The sequence below is a fragment of the Streptopelia decaocto genome (assembly GCF_964273445.1).
Source record: "Streptopelia decaocto genome assembly, chromosome: 1".
NCBI classification, from domain to species: Eukaryota; Metazoa; Chordata; class Aves; order Columbiformes; family Columbidae; genus Streptopelia; species Streptopelia decaocto.
This window is the reverse complement of record NC_138663.1, coordinates 67,126,103-67,144,329: the sequence shown is the minus strand read 5'-3', so window position 1 is coordinate 67,144,329 and position 18,227 is coordinate 67,126,103. Positions and strand designations below refer to the sequence as shown.

General features: G+C 41.7%; 1 protein-coding gene across 2 annotated transcripts in view; it reads left to right on the top strand.

Annotated features, from left to right (window-relative positions):
- The window catches only part of DENND5B (DENN domain containing 5B), a 119,458-nt gene that overhangs the window by 57,444 nt on the left and 43,787 nt on the right, over positions 1-18,227 (top strand). For both annotated transcript variants that reach the window (XM_082059071.1, XM_082059072.1), the window contains exons 3-4: positions 1,706-2,372; positions 14,802-14,989. In XM_082059071.1, coding sequence (XP_081915197.1) covers positions 1,706-2,372; positions 14,802-14,989 — 855 coding nt within the window. The remainder of the gene's footprint in view (positions 1-1,705; positions 2,373-14,801; positions 14,990-18,227) is intronic.

The following is an 18,227-nucleotide window of genomic DNA, read 5'->3' as shown; positions in this document are numbered from 1 at the left end:
AAAAGACAAGGGAATGATAATTGAGACTTGGAGGAAATTCATTTAATATAGCCTTCTGAAATTATCTCAGCTGGTCTGAATTTCCTTGATGCTTGTCTGTTCCTGATTGTACCAGTAGATATCATTTGCTTTTTCTGTAAAGTGAAAAAAAGTATAATCTTTGATTAAAACCTATGATTTTGGCCTGATTGGATTTGATAAGGCTCTAGCTGCCATTGAATGCCATATTCTAGAAATATTTTTTTTATTAAGCAAGCCTGCGAAAAAATGAACTTAAGAGATAATTGTTGCGCAGAATAAATTTAAATAAAGCATGAGAAGGATTTTTTACTACTACTTTATTGGAGAAGTCTTAACTATGGCACTGCTGTTAATGCCTCAATAAAAAAAAAATAAAAATCTTTTGAATGAAAATGAAGCTGCTGTTCAAAAATGATTTAAACTGCAATTTCAGGGTTTATGTCAGCAAAGCTCATCAACTGAATTAAATTCTACCAGCTCCAAGCTACTTATTTTCCTATACATTACCTTTTAGAGGAATACGTAAGAGCTGTCCTAGATGACAACTTAGGGGCTTGCTAGCATGTTGTGGACTGATCTGGACCACTTGCCTAAATCCCAGCCAGGCAGGCAGCAGCTTTATCAGGTTGTTGAATGGTCTCTGCAAGATGCACTGGTGAAGTTCAGCATAGGATGAAAATATATAATTATTTCACTTTACCTCTTCCACCATCAGAAGAGCTTACTTCTGGTCAAGGTGAGACATTAGGGGGTGCACTCAGTTGTGTCCATGTTCACATCCCTTGGGAAAGTTGCCTTCTCGTGTTGCCTTTTGGAACAGGAGGAGCACTTTGAAGGGTCTCCCTCTCTTCTTTCATTTTATTTCTTCAGATGGAAGGTACAGAGGAATCTTTATTCTTTGTTTATTAACAAACTGATGTAGATAGAACATAAGGGGTTTCATGCTGATGCGCATTCAAACAAGTTTTGCTGGATGTCTGTTATTTTGTATTGGAAGGCTGAAAGAATTCCTGAGGAATGCCTGGAAAAATGCCTCGAGTTATCACTAGTGCTGTGTTTCAGAGAAACACCCAGTGCAGTGGAATCACTGCAAAAGACTTTGCAGAGTGGTAAATAAAAAATGAAGCTTTCATAGATTTTGGGTGGTTCCATGTACATCCCTGCCTCTCCCCACCCCCCCGCCCTTCTTCCGATGTAAGTCAATTTAATAGCTGTCAATCAATTGTTTTGCTTTCTTTTAAGAAAATTAGGGAAGATCAAAGAATTTCAGGAAGTCTGTAATTTTAATTCAGTGGTAAAAGATGCTCCCTTGGCGCTCTGATTTTAGATTACTGTGGGAATGATATATGCAAGTGGAAACAAAAGCAGATGTCTTTATGTGACGTTTAAGTAAATGAGACAAAGGCTCACAAAGTGAAAATAAATTTACAAAGTAATGAAAATAAGTCATAATGACTTAATAGATTGGTGATTTTTGAGGGTGTTTTCCTTTCTTCAGTCATGCCTAACTCTTAAGTAGCATCAGTTTTAAGCTGTTTGGTTTTGGTTACTTTTCAGGGGAGTTATATTTAGTGACAACTGGCTTGTTATGATGTGGTGCAAGAAAAGAATGTGCCTGTGAAGCAGAAGTAACAAAATAGAATTGCAGCTTAGTTCACTCTATATATTTCTTTTCTTTTCTTAGCTGTGTATGCCCAAAGGGCTGTCGTTCAGGACGCAGGCAGATAACAGAGATCCACAGCTCCATTCGTTCATCATCACCAGAGAAGATGGCTCTCGTACGTATGGGTTTGTGCTCACCTTCTACGAGGAGGTCACGAGCAAGCAGATCTGCACAGCAATGCAAACCCTCTACCAGATGCACAACGCGGAGCAATACAGCAGCGTCTGCGCCTCCTCCTCGTGCAGCATGGACTCCCTGGCCAGCAGCATCGACGAGGGAGATGCCACGTCCCTCGCCAAGCTCCAGAGGTACAACTCCTACGACATCAGCAGAGACACGCTGTATGTCTCCAAATGCATCTGTCTCATCACCCCTCTGCCCTTCATGCAAGCCTGCAAGAAGTTCCTGATCCAGCTCTATAAGGCGGTGACCTCCCAGCAGCCACCACCTCTGCCCCTGGAGAGCTACATCCACAACATCCTTTATGAGGTGCCCCTGCCGCCCCCGGGGAGGTCACTGAAGTTTTATGGAGTTTACGAGCCCATCATTTGCCAGAGACCTGGGCCCAACGAGCTGCCGCTCTCTGACTACCCGCTGCGAGAGGTCTTCGAGCTGCTGGGCCTGGAGAACCTGGTCCAGGTTTTCACCTGCGTTCTTCTGGAGATGCAGATCCTTCTGTACTCACAAGGTGGGTGCTGATCTGGTGATGCACATGGGGTCTGTTCCCAGCGGGTGGTTCCTGGGCAGCTGCAGCCACAGAAACTAACGTAAAGCTGTTGATTTTCAGCGGATTTGTGAAACGTGAGAATGCAATGCAAAAATGTGAGAGATATTAGTCTGTCCTAATGAAAGAACTAAATAAGTTTTCCTCCAGGCAGTCTAGATGCCGCTTGTTTAATTATGCATTATATTTATCACTTATGACAGCTAGCAATAGAATTCACTTAATTATTATCCTTACATTGCCCTTGATCATACTGCAAGACAGCAAGAAACTAATCCTATCTTCTGCAGAAATACCAGCACAAAGTAATACGTTTTGCAGAAAGCACTCTTGCTACTTTCTTTTTTGAATTTCAGCAGCTTATTGAAATCCTGCCTCCCATATGATGGATAGGTTCTGGTTAGAGCACTGAGAGTTTTTTAGCACTTAGGCTAAAGTTTTAATGCTGGGTTGTAAGCGAGTGGAGTGACAGGGCATCCCTTTGTAGCCCTACTTAAGGTCTTTGGGAACTTTTCTCACACGAATGCTGATACTTCTTGAGGCACTGAAGACTGCACTTGGCAAAGGCTGGCTACGTTACCAGAGGATGCTTGCACAGGGCCTGTCTATGTTGAAGTATGCCAGCAAGCTTTTGAAAATCTAGCCTGTACCTTTTCTCTTCTGCTTGTGTCTTTCTGCAATAGTGTGATAATCTCCTGCAAGTTTTGGGAGTCTTGACATAGCACTGGGCACACTCTTGAGGTTTGACACCCCTGGTACAGTGTCCTGTATGATGCTGGTTGCTGTGAGTCTGGCCCTGGTGGTATTTGGGTACCAAAAGGTACGTGTTGCTGCTGTTGCAGTGCATCTGAGTGCCTGAACAAGTCCAGTTCCAGTCTCCTGCTATCTTTCAGGGGGTTGTCTAAACTTTTTGGAGGTTCCTCTAAGCCTCACTGGATGTCTGTTGAAATTATTTGGGTTCACAAGTGGCTTCTGTAATGCTGACATGTACCTGAGGGAAAAAGTTTGGAGGGTGGTTTCATCAGACTAAAGTGAAGAATGTGAAGCCAGAAGGTACACATACCTTTTAACAAAAAGTAGAGAAGATGGTGAATACCTGGACTTCTCAAGAGATGTGTTTCAAGCAACACCTCAAAAATCAGACAGCTTGAAACGGAGAGGAGGGAGAGTATGGGAAGTCGTCTAAAATGAGTACAGGTAATGAACCTCAGGCTTCAAAAATGAACACTTGGGTTTGTCATATAAAAGAAAAGGTCAGTTAAGTGTGTAATAGTAATACTAATGAATAAGTGACTGAGAATGAGAAAAATGTTCGGGGGGGTGGAAAGAGGCTGGTACTTCTGAAAATTACTAAATTCAAAGGATTGTCAGTTCTTTGCAGAGCACTCCTCTACATGGACTCCAGGGGTTTGCTTTCAAGAACTGCAAATGAAGGGCTGCTTCTGCTCCCAGTTTGAAGTATGAGCAGAAATCCTGCTGTTAGTTTTGATTAGGCCGCTTTTCCTCTCCCTTCTGCTTCTGGGTGTGTGTGCTTACCCCTTTCTTCCTTAGTTTGAATCGTGCTGCCTTTGCTTCTTGATACCGGGTCTGGACATAAAGCTAGAACACCACTGAGATACTTCCCCATCCCAGCTTGTCATTCTCCCACTGGTTGTAGACTCACTGAAAATTGAGTTTTTCATGTAAGCTGGTGGCATTAGGAAAAATCTGCTTGTCAGATTACATTTTAGTAATATTTTGTGCAGATGAAGAACAGCCTGCAGATACATTACTTGTGCAGTAGTCCTCAAGACAGATACAAAACATGCACTAAATAATTTTGACTCAATTTTCAGTGCCACCAGAAGTTATATAAATAAGTGCTTTTCTTTCAGTTCCTGGCTATAATTTAAGGGTTACTTGTTGGGTTTTATTTGTTGGTGGTTTTGTTTGTTGGTTTTCACTGTGTGTGTTGTTGTTTGTTTGGTTGGTTTGGTTTGGTTTTTTAAGAAAAATAATATGGTGAGGATTAATCCTCCCCACCCTCCAAAATTTAGATTTAAATTTTTTTTTTCCTGCTCTATTACTGGTGAATCTGGGGATGTCCTTGACATGACCTTTACATCTCTATCTAATAGAGACACAACTTGATGGTGCACAGGGAAAAGCATACAGTTGTATTAGGGAAATACTGTGATTATGTAAATAGCATCATAATGCAGGTTCCCAGAGGTGAGGAATGTGGAGTGGAGGTCAAGTGCAAAGCCTCTGTTTTGGCATATCCTGATAGCTGAGTGCTTGGCTAGCTGTGCACTGTGGCTTCTTTTAAATGTCAGTCTTGCGATTCCTGAAAGAGGAAAACAAAACAAAGCAGCTCTTTTCCTATTTGAGCTATAACTGGACTAGATTGCACTGAAGTCTCCTCTCTAATCTTTGAGACCCATCAGGGAGAAATGCTTTCTTAATTACCAAGTTCTTTCAAGGCAAAAGATGAAAAGGAGTTGTTGGCTTATGTGTCTCTTGTTCCAAAGTAATGAATGAGAGAATAATTTTGCAAATTTGCCCTTCCTCCCCTTTCTGCTTGAAAGAGGATGGACTTGCTAGACGGTGTTTCCAGCGGCCTGGCCTTACTGCAGCCTTCCCGAACTCAACAAGAGATTAGAAGATGATCTTGTATCCATGAGTTGCAATTTCAAGCAAGATAGCATTATGAACCCAAAGTCAGAATTCACTGAAATGCTACCGCAGTCAAGAAAGTAGAGCACTGGACCAAAACCTACCTCAGTTCACCAAACTGTTTCGGAGAGAGTGTTGCTAATAGCACATAGGAAAACGAAAGCTGGGGATTTCTTTGTGATTCTCCTAGCCTTGTTGGAAGGAAGCTTTTCATTCAAACTTGCCAAAACTTCTGTTATTTTTTAAAAATAAAGAATTATTTTGGAAGGCTAAGTGAAAAAAATATAAATTGTTGCATAACCCTGACCATACAATGAACCTGCTGGCCATATGCTGAGAACCTGAAACTTTTCACTAAACATGTGACCACTAAGGGCATATTACTTTTTGTGGCCAAGAAGGAGCAGGAGGGCTCTGAAGACTGCAAACATGGGTAACAACCGGCCGAACAGCTCTAGTCCCAAACTGTATATGCCAGCATAGGCAGTGGGCTGCCTGGCCAAAGGATGCTGCTCAAGTGCAGTTGCACCTAGTTGGTGATAACAGCAGTGAAGGGCTGGCAGGAAGGTTGCACAGAGAACTGTATTGGCTCTTCTGGAGTGTTTTTTCTCTAGTGAACCAGGAGCTGATGATGAAAAAGTTTATTTTTGACCCTGTAGCTGAGGCATAATGTTTCCAGCAGCCTGAACAAAGGCATCCAACTAAATGAAGGGGTGAGGGTGTTGGGTGACTTTACCCAGCTTGCCCTGGATGTGTTCCCAGCATGATATGAGAGTGTCTGGCACAGCTCAGGGGTGGAGACAGGGCCAATTGGTAGCTGTTTGTACCATGGCTGCTGCTGTCAACTTTGGGTATCTAGTTGCTCTGCTCATAGTGTCCCATTCCTTGGGAAAATGAAGGGATTGCAGTGGGCTGTAACTTCACTTTGCAGCTGTGGTGGTCAAGCAGAGTGGTGGAGGGACTGATGTGAAAGAATGGTGAGCTCATTTTTTGAGCTCACTTTTTAAGCTCTTTCATTCCCAAACATTTTGGAATGCAGGCAACTTCCTTAATCCTCAATTTCTCTCAAGTTTATGGTTTAAACTTTAAAGCAGCCTGGCGCTAAGAAGCTATCACTGTGGCTTTACAAACCAGAGTTTGGGAACTGCTGGTGTGGATAATTATGTCCTTTTGAGGCAAAAGCCACTATGACCAAAGCATTTCAGTCTGAAGATGTGAAACGTCTGTGTAGCTCGGGAGCAGCAAACGGTGCTGGGGCAGCATTAGGGCAAAATGCAGAACAAAGTGAGGACAGCTCAGGAGCTGCCAGAGACCTGTGCTTGTGCCCTGAATAGCAAGAACAAAAAGACAAATCCTTAATGTTAATGGAGACAGCATGGAGTTCCAGGGAGTTAATCAAGGTCGCTATTGGTGTGCAGATGTAAGAGACTGTTCAAAGTGCTGACATTGGCCTGCAAAAGTGGTACAGAAAGCTGTAGCTGAAAGCACTAGAAGCAGAACTCCTGTGGCTTCAGGTTACATCTTCCTGCAATTAGAGGATGCTTTTAAGTTTGAAAAGGGCCAAATTTTAACAATGGGACTTTGAAAAACAAGAGAAGGGATTAGATTTTTTTTTTTTTTTTGCCTGCAATTCTTCAGGGTGCAGTCTTTGGGTTTCAGCCTTATAAACCTGGCCCTCTAAAAAATCAAAGCTTGGATTATTATGTGTTCCTGTGACTTTCAAAGGAAGGGCATAAGAACTACCAGACTTCCAATAAAGGAAAAAAAACCTGATATAGTGTCATACTTGTTATCACTAAACAAGGCACACAGTGTAGCACACATCTAACATTGTGTAAGCTTGGAGCTTACAGACTTGCATTTATGAAACAGACTTGCTGTTGTAGTTCTGTTAAGTGTATTCAATTGTAGAAATTAATACTCTTGCAAGTGCCCTTTATTATATTCAGAGCGCAGCTCTCCCATGCAACTGTGAAGATGTAAGGGTATTGTGAATGTCCAGGCTCCCAGCAGTGTCCAAGTTAATAACACTGCAATAGCTGCTAGAATTTCCCAAGGATCGGTAACAAAACGTCACTGGCATAAGATGTCTGCTGGAGAGAGATGAATTAAACTATGGGCTCTGCGGAAACCTCAGCAATCCATTTTGTATGTCTGCCTTTCTAGGGATTTAAACATGAGAGGGAACGTGCGGATGAGACAAAGATAAACTTCTTAGAGCTTAGGCTATTTCTACTCATTATAATTTTGAGCATTTCCCAAGTTGTTTTTCAAAGGGCTTGAGTAATTGCTTCTCAAAGATTGAAATAATCTTCGCATTTTTTTTTTCAGTCTTAGAAATTATAATACAAATGACTATGCATATATATATAGAGTCATTTCTTACAAAAAGGTGGTGTCTGGAAGATCTTTCTTGAGAAGTCTGGTTTGGGGTACATGTTTTAAAATGAATACATGCATGATGCGTTTGCCTTTTGAAGCCTTTTTACACCAAAGAATTACGAAGAAAACCTTTGCTCTTCTCTGCTCATTATTTAAATAGTTGCACTCCGCAAGGGTATTCATCAAAACCGATGGGAAGCTATTGCAGAGCTAATGGTGAACAGTTTACACAGGGAAAAAATGTGTCTGTGCTGTGATAGAGACCCAAGTTTATGGCCTCAACAGCACCATAGCCAGAGGAGACTGCAGTCTTTGTTCCCCTGGAAAGGACAAAAGTAATTGGGTAGAATCACAATCAAAGAATCAAGTATCTTCTTGGTTTTTAACTTAGGTAAAAAGACGGATCCATTTTTAATTTAAAGGATGCTTAATTTTGTTAGCTGAAGTCAATACAGCCTGAAAAGTCAAGTTTTTAAAGCAGCTGGAAACAAGGAGAAGGAGCTAGTACAGGTCTGTACCACAGCTCCACTCCAGTTTGTATTAATAGTGACATGTAGAGGAAGATTTAGCAACCACTTTTAATACTATGCACACGTGCAATCACATGCTCCATCACCTCTCTGCTTTTTTAAATTAGAACCTACGATCTTTCATTATAAAACATATTTAGCTTTTAAGAATGATGGGGGGGAGAGGGGAGGAGAAGTTAAATAAGGCTTTTACCTTCTAACTATGGTGAACACCAGATAAACAACATGGCAGCCAAAGTGATCTTGAGCAAAGCTGTTGCCTGCTGGAGTCTGTGTCCTCCTGGCTGCCCTGGCCTGGAGCTGCTGCCCACCCAGGAGGCTGCTCTCCCCCTTCAGAGCTCCCTGTGTCATTAGGGGCATCTTCATGAGTTCTGCTGCCACCTCGTCAGCTTGGCACAGACTTTTGCCCTGCTCTTGAAGGCTTAACCATGCTGGCAATGGGAGCTAGTTCAAGTTTTCCTGTGAAATAATTAAGGTGGCTCTTAATCAGAAACTAATTCATGCTGAACCACTGATGGCAGGCCGTGACACAGATAAATTGTATAAATGCAAATTTATTGAAGTGGAAGTGATTTTTTTTCCATTAAGCGTTTGCCAACCAGGAAAAATGTGAAGAATTGGCCTGAGTGAATTTCAGCCTCAGGATGTTTCCCTTGGGGCAGAGCTGACCCCTAGGCTAATTCTTAGTTCAGGCAATTAGTTGCAGGCTCATCTTTTTCATCCAGTGTAAGAAAAGATGTATTTTCAGATTTGCATAAATCGCTGCTCTGTTTTTGTCTTGTAACTCATGTCCTGTGTCACTGACTGGTAGATGCCCTCTTCATCAGAATAAAGTGCACTGAGATGCTGCGGGTCATTCTGCAGGACAGTCTGCTGTTTATGGCCCTGTGTCACCAACCTGTCCAAGTTCGCTGAAGGCAGCACTGATGTGAGGTGATTACTATGGCAAATAAACATTTCCTGAAGCACTTTTGTGCATTTTTGGCTGAACCTCTCTTGAAAATCACCTGGCCCGGCTTGTCAGTCGTCACAGCTGCCAGTACACAAACCAGATGAAAGATGGAAGCTTCCAGGGTGCTTTGAAGTCTGTGACACTTATGTGCGTTGCTTCTGTGGAACTGTTGAGATCTGATTCGCAAAGCTTTGCTTTCGTAAACAATTTTTGTCTCAGATGTGAATTTCAGATTTCCTTTTTGATCTGCAGTATGCTGTATATAAACACTACAGATCTGAAGGTACCGAGCCCCTAGACAGCTCTCATAACCATTGTGTACCATTCCTGACTCACGCTCAGAGCTCAAAGCATAATATTAATTTTTATTTGCCAATTTTTCCAATATACCTGGCTCAGCTAATCCAATAGTAGCTGTTGAACAGCAATTGCTTCTAATACTTTGAGTGAAGAGGGAATATATAGAAAAGCTATTAGGCACAAAAATGTTTTTAAAAGCTGTTTCAGGTGTTTCCCACTGATTCATTGATTCTTACTCAGTAAGGCTCATTGGTTTTTTTCCTTATTTTTTTTTCCTCTGTTGTTGGCTTTGTTTGATTTAAAACTATTGCTTAGAATTTATTTGTTCCTTTTGATAAGGTAGTCTCTGAGAACATCATCTGATTGTCATCTTCCAGGATACATATTTAAAAGGTGGCTTTGTAAAGCTGTGTTTATATTTTATGCATGTTCAAAAAGCAGTAGAGGAAAGGAAGTGGTGTCCAGGTAACCCATCTTTTCCAATGCTTTCAAATTTTATGAAAAGTGAGACTTAAAAAGGAATAGAAAGAGGAAGCATTGTCTGTTTTTAAAGCACCATAGAGGATATAGAAGGTCCAGGGTGAGACTCCAGCTCTGCAGTAGGCTTCTGTGTTACCTTTGGGTAGGTCACTGGAACAGAGAGCTGGAAAACCGCTGTATTGTTTGTTCACCAGTAAGGCTGGGACTCCAATAACACTGGAGTGTTGGATCACAGCAAGAACTCAGCTTCTGGTTTGAATGAGTGTTTGTGTGCTCTTACACATGCCTTATGCTGAAAAATCCTGTGTCTGGGTGTTCACTGAGAGGGTCCCAAGTGAAATTCTCTTCTCCTTGATTGTAGCCAAAGATTTGAACCTGTTTTGTAGCTCCTGAATGAGGAAAGTCTTAGCTGTTCTGCACAGGGGTAGCATTGATGTCCCTTTCCCTTCTCAAAGGACCTTGGTTTTGCTTTGCTGCAGCATGGGAAGGATTCTGAGATATCAGACTCCTTTGTAGCAGGAAAAGCAATTTTTATGTTGAGCTTTGTGAATTGCTTAACATCTCAGCACTTCTATACCAAATCTGTAAAATGAAAGGAGAAGAATTATTTTGTTTTGTTTTCTCAGTCACTGCCTGTTTTTGGACTTAAAGCCGTTTGGGATAGATATTTCTGCAGGCACAGTATCTGTTGTAATACCGGGCTGATTGATTATTGTCCTGTTATTGTATTACGGAGAATTGACATCAAGACAAAAATTCATAAAATTTTGTCTTCTTTTAGAAAAACGTGGTACGTTGACATCAAATGCTGAAACCATTTCCATCTCTAGCACAAACCAGAGATTTGTAAGTATGCAGGAATCTCTCAGGGTTTGCATTTTAAGCATTACACTGTACCTTGCAAGCCTTGGGCATGTTTCCAGACCTTTGTAAAGCGTGGCTGAAACACGGCACTCGTGCAGCAGAACGCTGAGCCAGGGCAGAGCAGGTCCCTGCTGCAGTTACTTGTCCTGTGCAGGGACTTGGCCAAGGACCCCTGGCAGAAGCTGCCAGAACAAGGAGTTGGATCCAGAGTCTTTGAACTCAACTTAGTTGCCCTCTGCACTCAGGGGGAAGGTTAAGTGTGAGAGACAGACCCCTGCCAAATCCAGCTAAGCAGTTGTTAGGAGGCAGCAGTTGCAATAGAAGCCATAGGGGCCACTTTACCTTGGGATTATCCTCTCTGTGCAGTTTCTCTTGGAAAATGTCCTGTGTACAAATTAGAGATTTAACTCTGAGCACAAAGAACTTACTGTAGAGGCTGTGCTCCCTGTCCTGGAGAAGGCAGGATAGTTCCCTGTCCCAAGATGATAGGGTGTGGGACGCAGGTATAGCTGCCAAGCAAAATAAATACTGCACTCTACTATTAGCACTTCGGGAGTGGTAAGAAATGAAAACTGCAAAGCAGAGAAGGACATAACGATGCAAGTAAGAGAGATCACATAATGGTTGGGGTTGGAAGGGACCTCTGGAGATCATCTAATCCAACCCCTGTGCTAAAGCAGGTTCACCTAGAGCAGATTGCACTGGAATGCATCCAGAGAAGGAGACTCCACAACCTCTCTGGGCAGCCTGTCCCAGTGCTCTGGCACACTCAAGGTAAAGAAGTTTCTCTTCATATTCAGATGGAACCTCCTGTGCTTCAGTCTGTGCCTGTTGCTACTCATCCTGTCATTGGGCACCACTGAAAGGAGTCTGGTCCCATCCTCTTGACACCCACCCTTGGGATTTTTGCAGGCATTTATAAGATCCCCTCTTAGCCTTCTCCAAGCTGAACAGACCCAGTTCTCAGTCTTTCTCAGTCTCTCCTCCTAAGATGCTCCAGACCACTAATCAAGGGCCTTTCACTTCATCCAGGATGGCATACACCAAATGAGATGGGTGAGCTCCAAGAAGAGGAAGGGATTTATTTCACTGATCTCAGCAAATTGCCTTGATGTGAGCTGTTCATCACTCTGAGTTGTGACCTTCTGTGGATATCACCTAGGGAGTGTTTTTACTTTTTGTGTCTTCTCTGCCTATTTCTTGATGTCAGATGAATGGGAAACAGGACTATTGTGTCCTTTCTCTGCTAAACAAACTTCTCAAAAGACACTTCCTAAACTGGTGAATACTATCTAATCCCCTATTCTAGCTCTAAAGGTTGGAGTAGAACCAGAGAATCGATTTCCTACCTGAGTCTGTTATTCATAAATTAACAAGCAAAACTTGGCTTGCAGTTGGAGATTGTTATCAAAGTCTAGTAGTGGTGGTGGAATAGGATCTGGAAACTCTCTTCCCCTTGATGCAAGCACATGTAGTGTGTACAAACCCTGTATTTTCCATCTGCTTCCATCCTTTCCCTATTTCCTTTTATTCTGTTCTGTCTCCCCTTTTTCTCTCTGTGACTTGGGGAAATGGAGGAATCCCTTGTTCCCAGATTTTCCTTTGTGACCACGTAAGTCTCCCTCAGATGCAAGAATCTCTTCATCAAAAAAAGACTTTATGCCTTATAGAATACGTGTCTAATCTTGCACAGGCTTGAAAATAAATACAAAGCAACCAGAGTTTCTTATTTCATTGAACAAATATAAAAGAATCATTTCTAGGTGTTTTATTTTAAGTTATTATTCTGGAGGAAGCTGGGAACTTCTTTTGCTGAAAACTGCTGGGTACAGAATTGTTTTTATCTCTGCTAATTGCTAACAGACATTGCTAAATGGTAACAACCTAATAATTTCATCATCCCTATGTGTTTTAAAAAAAAACAGTTTTCCTCATAGTAAGTTGTTTACAAAACTTGTGCTGGTGACTGTTAAATACTATCATGGCATCAAAGAAGTGTGAGTACATGTTTCCAGACCTGTATGCCCTTATCCAAAAAGATACTTGCAACTTTGCTGTGAAGACCTGTTATTTCACATGACTATGCACATCAGAACAGACTTTGAAATCGTCTCATGCGTACTAAGACATGCTGCTTTCTGTATTAGATTTTTATTTGTTTTAACCTCTAAAGCTTTTAGAGTTATGATACGTTATGAGATGCCTAAGCTTCAGCAGTAGGTGTTGTAAGTTGATCCTGTATAAGTGCTCCTTAACAAGACAGGCAATGGACGTGTATAATTATAGACCATTGCACAGGGAGAGATTCATGAATGGCTGATCTGTAGCCAGGAACGGTTTTGAGGTGTAACCTTGAGACTGACTTGTATGCATGAAAATAATTTTGAAGATTGAGTGACTAGCTATTATGAAGACAAGATGAAAAATGGTTTTGCCCTGCCGGCTGACCTTCTGCAGATCAAGGCTGGTTTTCCACAGAGAGGTGCTAGCAAGGAGAATGGGTTATGCAATTTGTTGGTTTAATTTGCATATTTATTCAAGTGCATCTTCCCAGTGACCTCCTAAAAGCAGAGCAGTGTCAGATAACAGCGCTTTTGCTCTCACTGATGTCTGCCAGGGTATCAGGTTGGCTTGTTCAGGACAACAGGAAGACCCAGGCTGGGTTCCTGTCGATGCAGAAGCAGTCAGTGGAGCTATAGAAGAAAAGCCTTCTTGCCTGACTCAAAACCAGAGTGTTCATCTGTATATCTTTAATTTAATGGAGTCGGGCAGAGGACTTGGAAGAAAGGGGCAACAAGCTGAGTGTTACAAGGATCTGGTCTTGGTGAGGTTGAAAATCTTTTGCTTGCTCAAGCCAAAGCTCATGAGACTTGCCTGGCATTGATGAGAACTGGTTTTGGATAGAGCCATAGCGGAGATATCCCTTCTACCAGTCTTGGTGGTTACTGGCAATGTACCTGTGCACTGCAGCTGTGGGGAACAGTTCCTTTTACACATTGTGAAGAGCAGCTTTCATGAGTGGAGGAGGCCCAGGATGGGAATCGGAACCGACTGCCATGCTTGTCTGTGCCACCCGCCTCCTGCAAGTTCAAAGTCACTCACAAGCTTGCATTTCAGTGTCCCTGTCTTTAACTACTATGACATGTGCTGCTTCTTCAGTGTAAGTTAAGATTCCTAAGGAATTGAGGTTTAAGTACTTAGTAATTTGGGGGGAGTTGTTGCTAACGCAGAAGTTGCTGTAATATGGAGTAGAAGCAACCATCTGGTTCCGCATTCACTTGTAGTTTACAAGACCCAGAGGTCTTTACCTGTTTCCTGATGGTTTGTCTGCAGTTTGGAATTCACTGTAAGGATGAACATCTCCTTATTATCAACATCTGGTGTTTCTTTTTTATTAAACTGTGTTCTTAAATTTAAATTTCCTCTTTTATGTTAATAAATAGATTGTGGTATTGCATCATGACAGCTAGATACTTGAGAAATAATTTGCTCTTATCCAAGTTTGGAAATATTCTTGCAGCTCAAATGTATTGAATCACATTTTAATTAAAAGCCTAATGCACAGTGTGTTTACTTGAACCAAAACATTGCAAAGTGATGAACTAGTGAATTAAATACACATTTTGGAAAATAATGCAATATAATTATGCAGATAATTCAAATACAGAATATTTTTGAGAACTAAATTTCTGTTAGGCATCTGTTTGGATTTTCTGTAACAATGATGCTTTTAAATACGTAGGAACTGTAAACTTCTGCTGGTACTTGACCAAAATGAGTCTCCTGGAAAATACACTCAGCCTTAGAAGTGGTAGCAAGTGGAGGAGAGCCAGGCAGGCAGGAGCAAGCAAGAAAACCTTACCACAATGTTTCCTTGAAGTTCACTTATTTCTCCTCCTTTTGCTTTGTGAAAATACATGCTTTTTATAGAATCAGAGTATTATTATCCTGTACTTTAGAGAGATCTTTTGGTAGCCTTTTAATAAATGAATTTAATGACAGAAAAGGTCTAGATAAGATATGAATATTTATGTTCAGCAGTTTCTTCCTGGGGGTAATGAGTTTTGATGAATTAAATAATATTTAAGGCTCTTAAATGCCGTCTTATTTTCAAAAGAACATCGTACTATATAAACATGGTCTGTCTTGTTTTGTCACTGACTGTCCTTGCCAGCCAGATTTCAAAAGCCAAACAGAGAAAGATAATTCAGTCTCTCTCTCCCTGTCTAGATTATCAGCGTCTGATGACGGTGGCAGAGGGGATCACGACGCTGCTGTTCCCATTTCAGTGGCAGCACGTGTACGTCCCCATCCTTCCCGCCTCTCTCCTGCATTTTCTGGACGCTCCCGTTCCCTACCTGATGGGGCTGCAGTCCAAGGAGGGAACCGACCGCTCCAAGCTGGAGCTGCCTCAGGAGGTCAGTTTCCAACTTTGGGGTTGCTACTCTGAAACGTGTTATTAATATTTGTGTGAATTCCTGCTGGGAAATGCTGTGCCCAGTGTTGGGAGGCTTCTCTGGCACCGTGAAGATTGTTTGCCAGCAGCGGGGAGGTAGCAGGGGAAGTCTCCTCAGCCCTTCTTGGTCCATTTCTGAATTTAATGAGTGCCACTAATTCCATTGGCTTCTAAATGCTTCTGTTTTTGCTTCTTGCTGTGACGTGAAAAGTCTCTCTGCTTTCCTACATCACATGCTTCACCATGTTTTGTTACTCTTGGTCAGTCCTATTGACACAGGGCTAAAGAGCATTTCATTTGGGGATGGTTCTTAGGAAACTGGGTCTGTTTGCTAGATGGTATAAACCTGTTCCTGTCTCCCCACCACTGATGAGAAGCGTGCCCCATCCTGCCAGCCTTGTTCCACCTATGGGTGAGCCCATGTGCTCCTGACTGTGTCAAAGTCTATCACTAGACCAGTGTCCTGGCCTCTAACAAGCCAGGTTTGCGTTGATACCATGCCTGTGAACCACCTATAGGTGTGTGTATATATATATATATATACACACACATATTTCTGAAATATTGATGCACTCCACTGATGATCTTTTGGACTGAAGATCTTCTGCTCTCCTGTGCAATGAGAAGTGAAAACTTTGTGTGGTCTATCAGATTTTCCCCGGAGGGGGGAAAAAAAAAAAAGGAAGGAAAGGCCATCCTCCTAGTCTAAGTGTTAAAATCACTGGTGGCAGAGTGTGAAATGGAGATTTTTCTACTCAAAATTTGACCAAGATTATTAAAACTGCTTCATATTTTAACATGGGCACTGATTTCTCTCCATACTGCAAAGTCTTTGGGATATAGCTCACCTGTCTGTTTTGGAGATGGTGTCTGGACCCATCTCTTGAGCATGCCACACATTTTAACTTGGGTTTCTTCTTAAAATCAATGGGAACCCTAAGAATAAGTGTGTGTATGGCTGTAACATCTCATAACGGTGGCACTGCTGTGCCCAGCTCCATGCAGGGACATCTCCTGGAGACAGAGGCCCTATGGCTCTTACTGAGAAGGCAGGTGGGAGCAGCTGCAGAGAAGAATATGAAGGAGGGGGAGTTTGTATGTGGAAGTGGGGGGATAAACACAGGGCAAGGACCATACAGTTTTTATTAAAGAGCTATATTAAGTATTAGGTGGAGGTGACTGATTCTTAGCCTAGCTGGGATGTAACAGTGCAAATCAAGTCTTACCTCATGGATACAATGGCCCAATTGCATGAAATTTGCACTGGCGTGGAAATAACAGTGGTATCTAGCTATGCTTTTTCAGTAAAACCATGCTAATGTTACATAATTACTGTGATTTTAAAAATTATTAGTCATATCCTTTTATTTAGCAGATTAAGCTGTCATTTTCCTTAAATTAAAATTTTAATGTGCTGGACTTGCAGGATTGCTTGAATAACAAATTAAATATCACCAGTGAAAGAAGAGTAATAGTGGGGTGGAACACCCCCAACCCCATTATGATGTTTGACAAATGAGAGAAAAATACCAGCACAGCATTTATCAGCACCACAGGTCCAGTAACTGTGGGAAAGGAAAAGAAAGAAGAGGTATTGACCAGGGAAGATCTTGAATCTCAGATTCATCTAGACAATCAAAAATAGAAAATCCTTCACATGCAAGCATTGATGAAGCACTGTTTGCTTTAGTATTCCTTTATTGTTCAGGCCAGGGGCTAGCTTTTTAAGCTCTTGGCCTAAATATAAACCATTTGTTTGTTACAGATAAAAATTCTAACAACTGACCATCATGCTGTCTTAAGGTTACTAATCTCTCTGCATTAACTTTAATCATTAGACGTTTTTGAAGAGGGAAGTGAGACCAATTCCCCAAGGGTTTTCCGAATCCAAATCTCATTTTTCAAATTTTGTAAATGATATGCAGAGCTGAAATTAAAAAGCCTTTGAAATGAAATATTGATAGATAAGAAGACAGTCCCTGAGCTAAAGAACTGTACTGATGCATACCACAACTCTTTAATAGCGGTATAGTTAAGTAAAGCAAACTGTTTTGTATGAAGAAATGCTTTTTTTTTTGTACAGTCCAAATTTATTATGCAAAAGTGAGCTGAAGGGACACTTCTGCTTTGCGGAATGAATCCTAATACCCTTTAAAGTATCTATGTGAAAGGTGACTAATCTCAAGCATATCCCTGAAATATCCAATATATTATAACCATGTTTGCTGTGGAATATATTGTCCTGCTGAAAATCAACCTTTTCAAAAAAAGGAGGAAAATAAGTCCTTTCTCTTCATATAATCTGAAGATTAGTCTACAGTGTTTTGTGAGAAGAACAGGAAAAGTGGCTTGGAGAAGGCAGAGGAGCTGTGCTAATGGCCAAGTCAGGCTAACAAAGACCTGCTCCTGCTGCCCTGTGGGTTCCTGCATCTCCTATTTTGCAGCTTTATGCTGGGGAAAAAACCTTGGAAGCTCAGCACCTTGGGAATCTGACCTGGTTTAAGATTTTATTCAGCACAGTGCATTCAAGACAGAGAATTTCAGATGCAAGCTGCAGTTCAGAAGATCAATTACTGTTTTTCATTCTGCTATTATTCCTGAGGGTGCATTTGCAATGTAATTACTTTTTATGTAGGGTTCTTCCATCCCCCCATTGACACTTTCATAGTTAAAGTATCTGCTCCACTAGATTCATGTCTTCACTTAGCTTTAATCTTATGGGCTGAGATCCATCTCCCTGCATAGCTAAGCTGTCTAAGAGCACTCTTTAAATCTCATGCAGAGGAATTGCCAAGATTAAAAGCCTCCATGGAAACAGGGGGTAGGGGGAGTGGGGAAATAGGGCTTGACCTCCCATAGACAAGCTATACTCAGACATGATCCTGAAGGATTTGCATGGGAACCCTTTTTTGTACCTTTGCTAGTAGCAGTGTCATCTTTCTCACTGAACATCTCATTCCTTGGTACCACAGCTCCAGAGGCTTATTGCAGTTGGGTCCTGGTAACATAAATGTGCCCTTGAGATGCAGTAATTAACACAAATTAATTGTGTGAATTACTGAGAAGTGGTGTTGCACAACCTGCTTACTTGTGTGTCCTTGGCTGGTCTGGGAGGGGATATCAGATCTTTGTAGTGGGTAGTTTGGGATCTGCAAGTCCCAGGAGAACAGGAGGGGGCAGGAGGCTTTATTTATTAATTA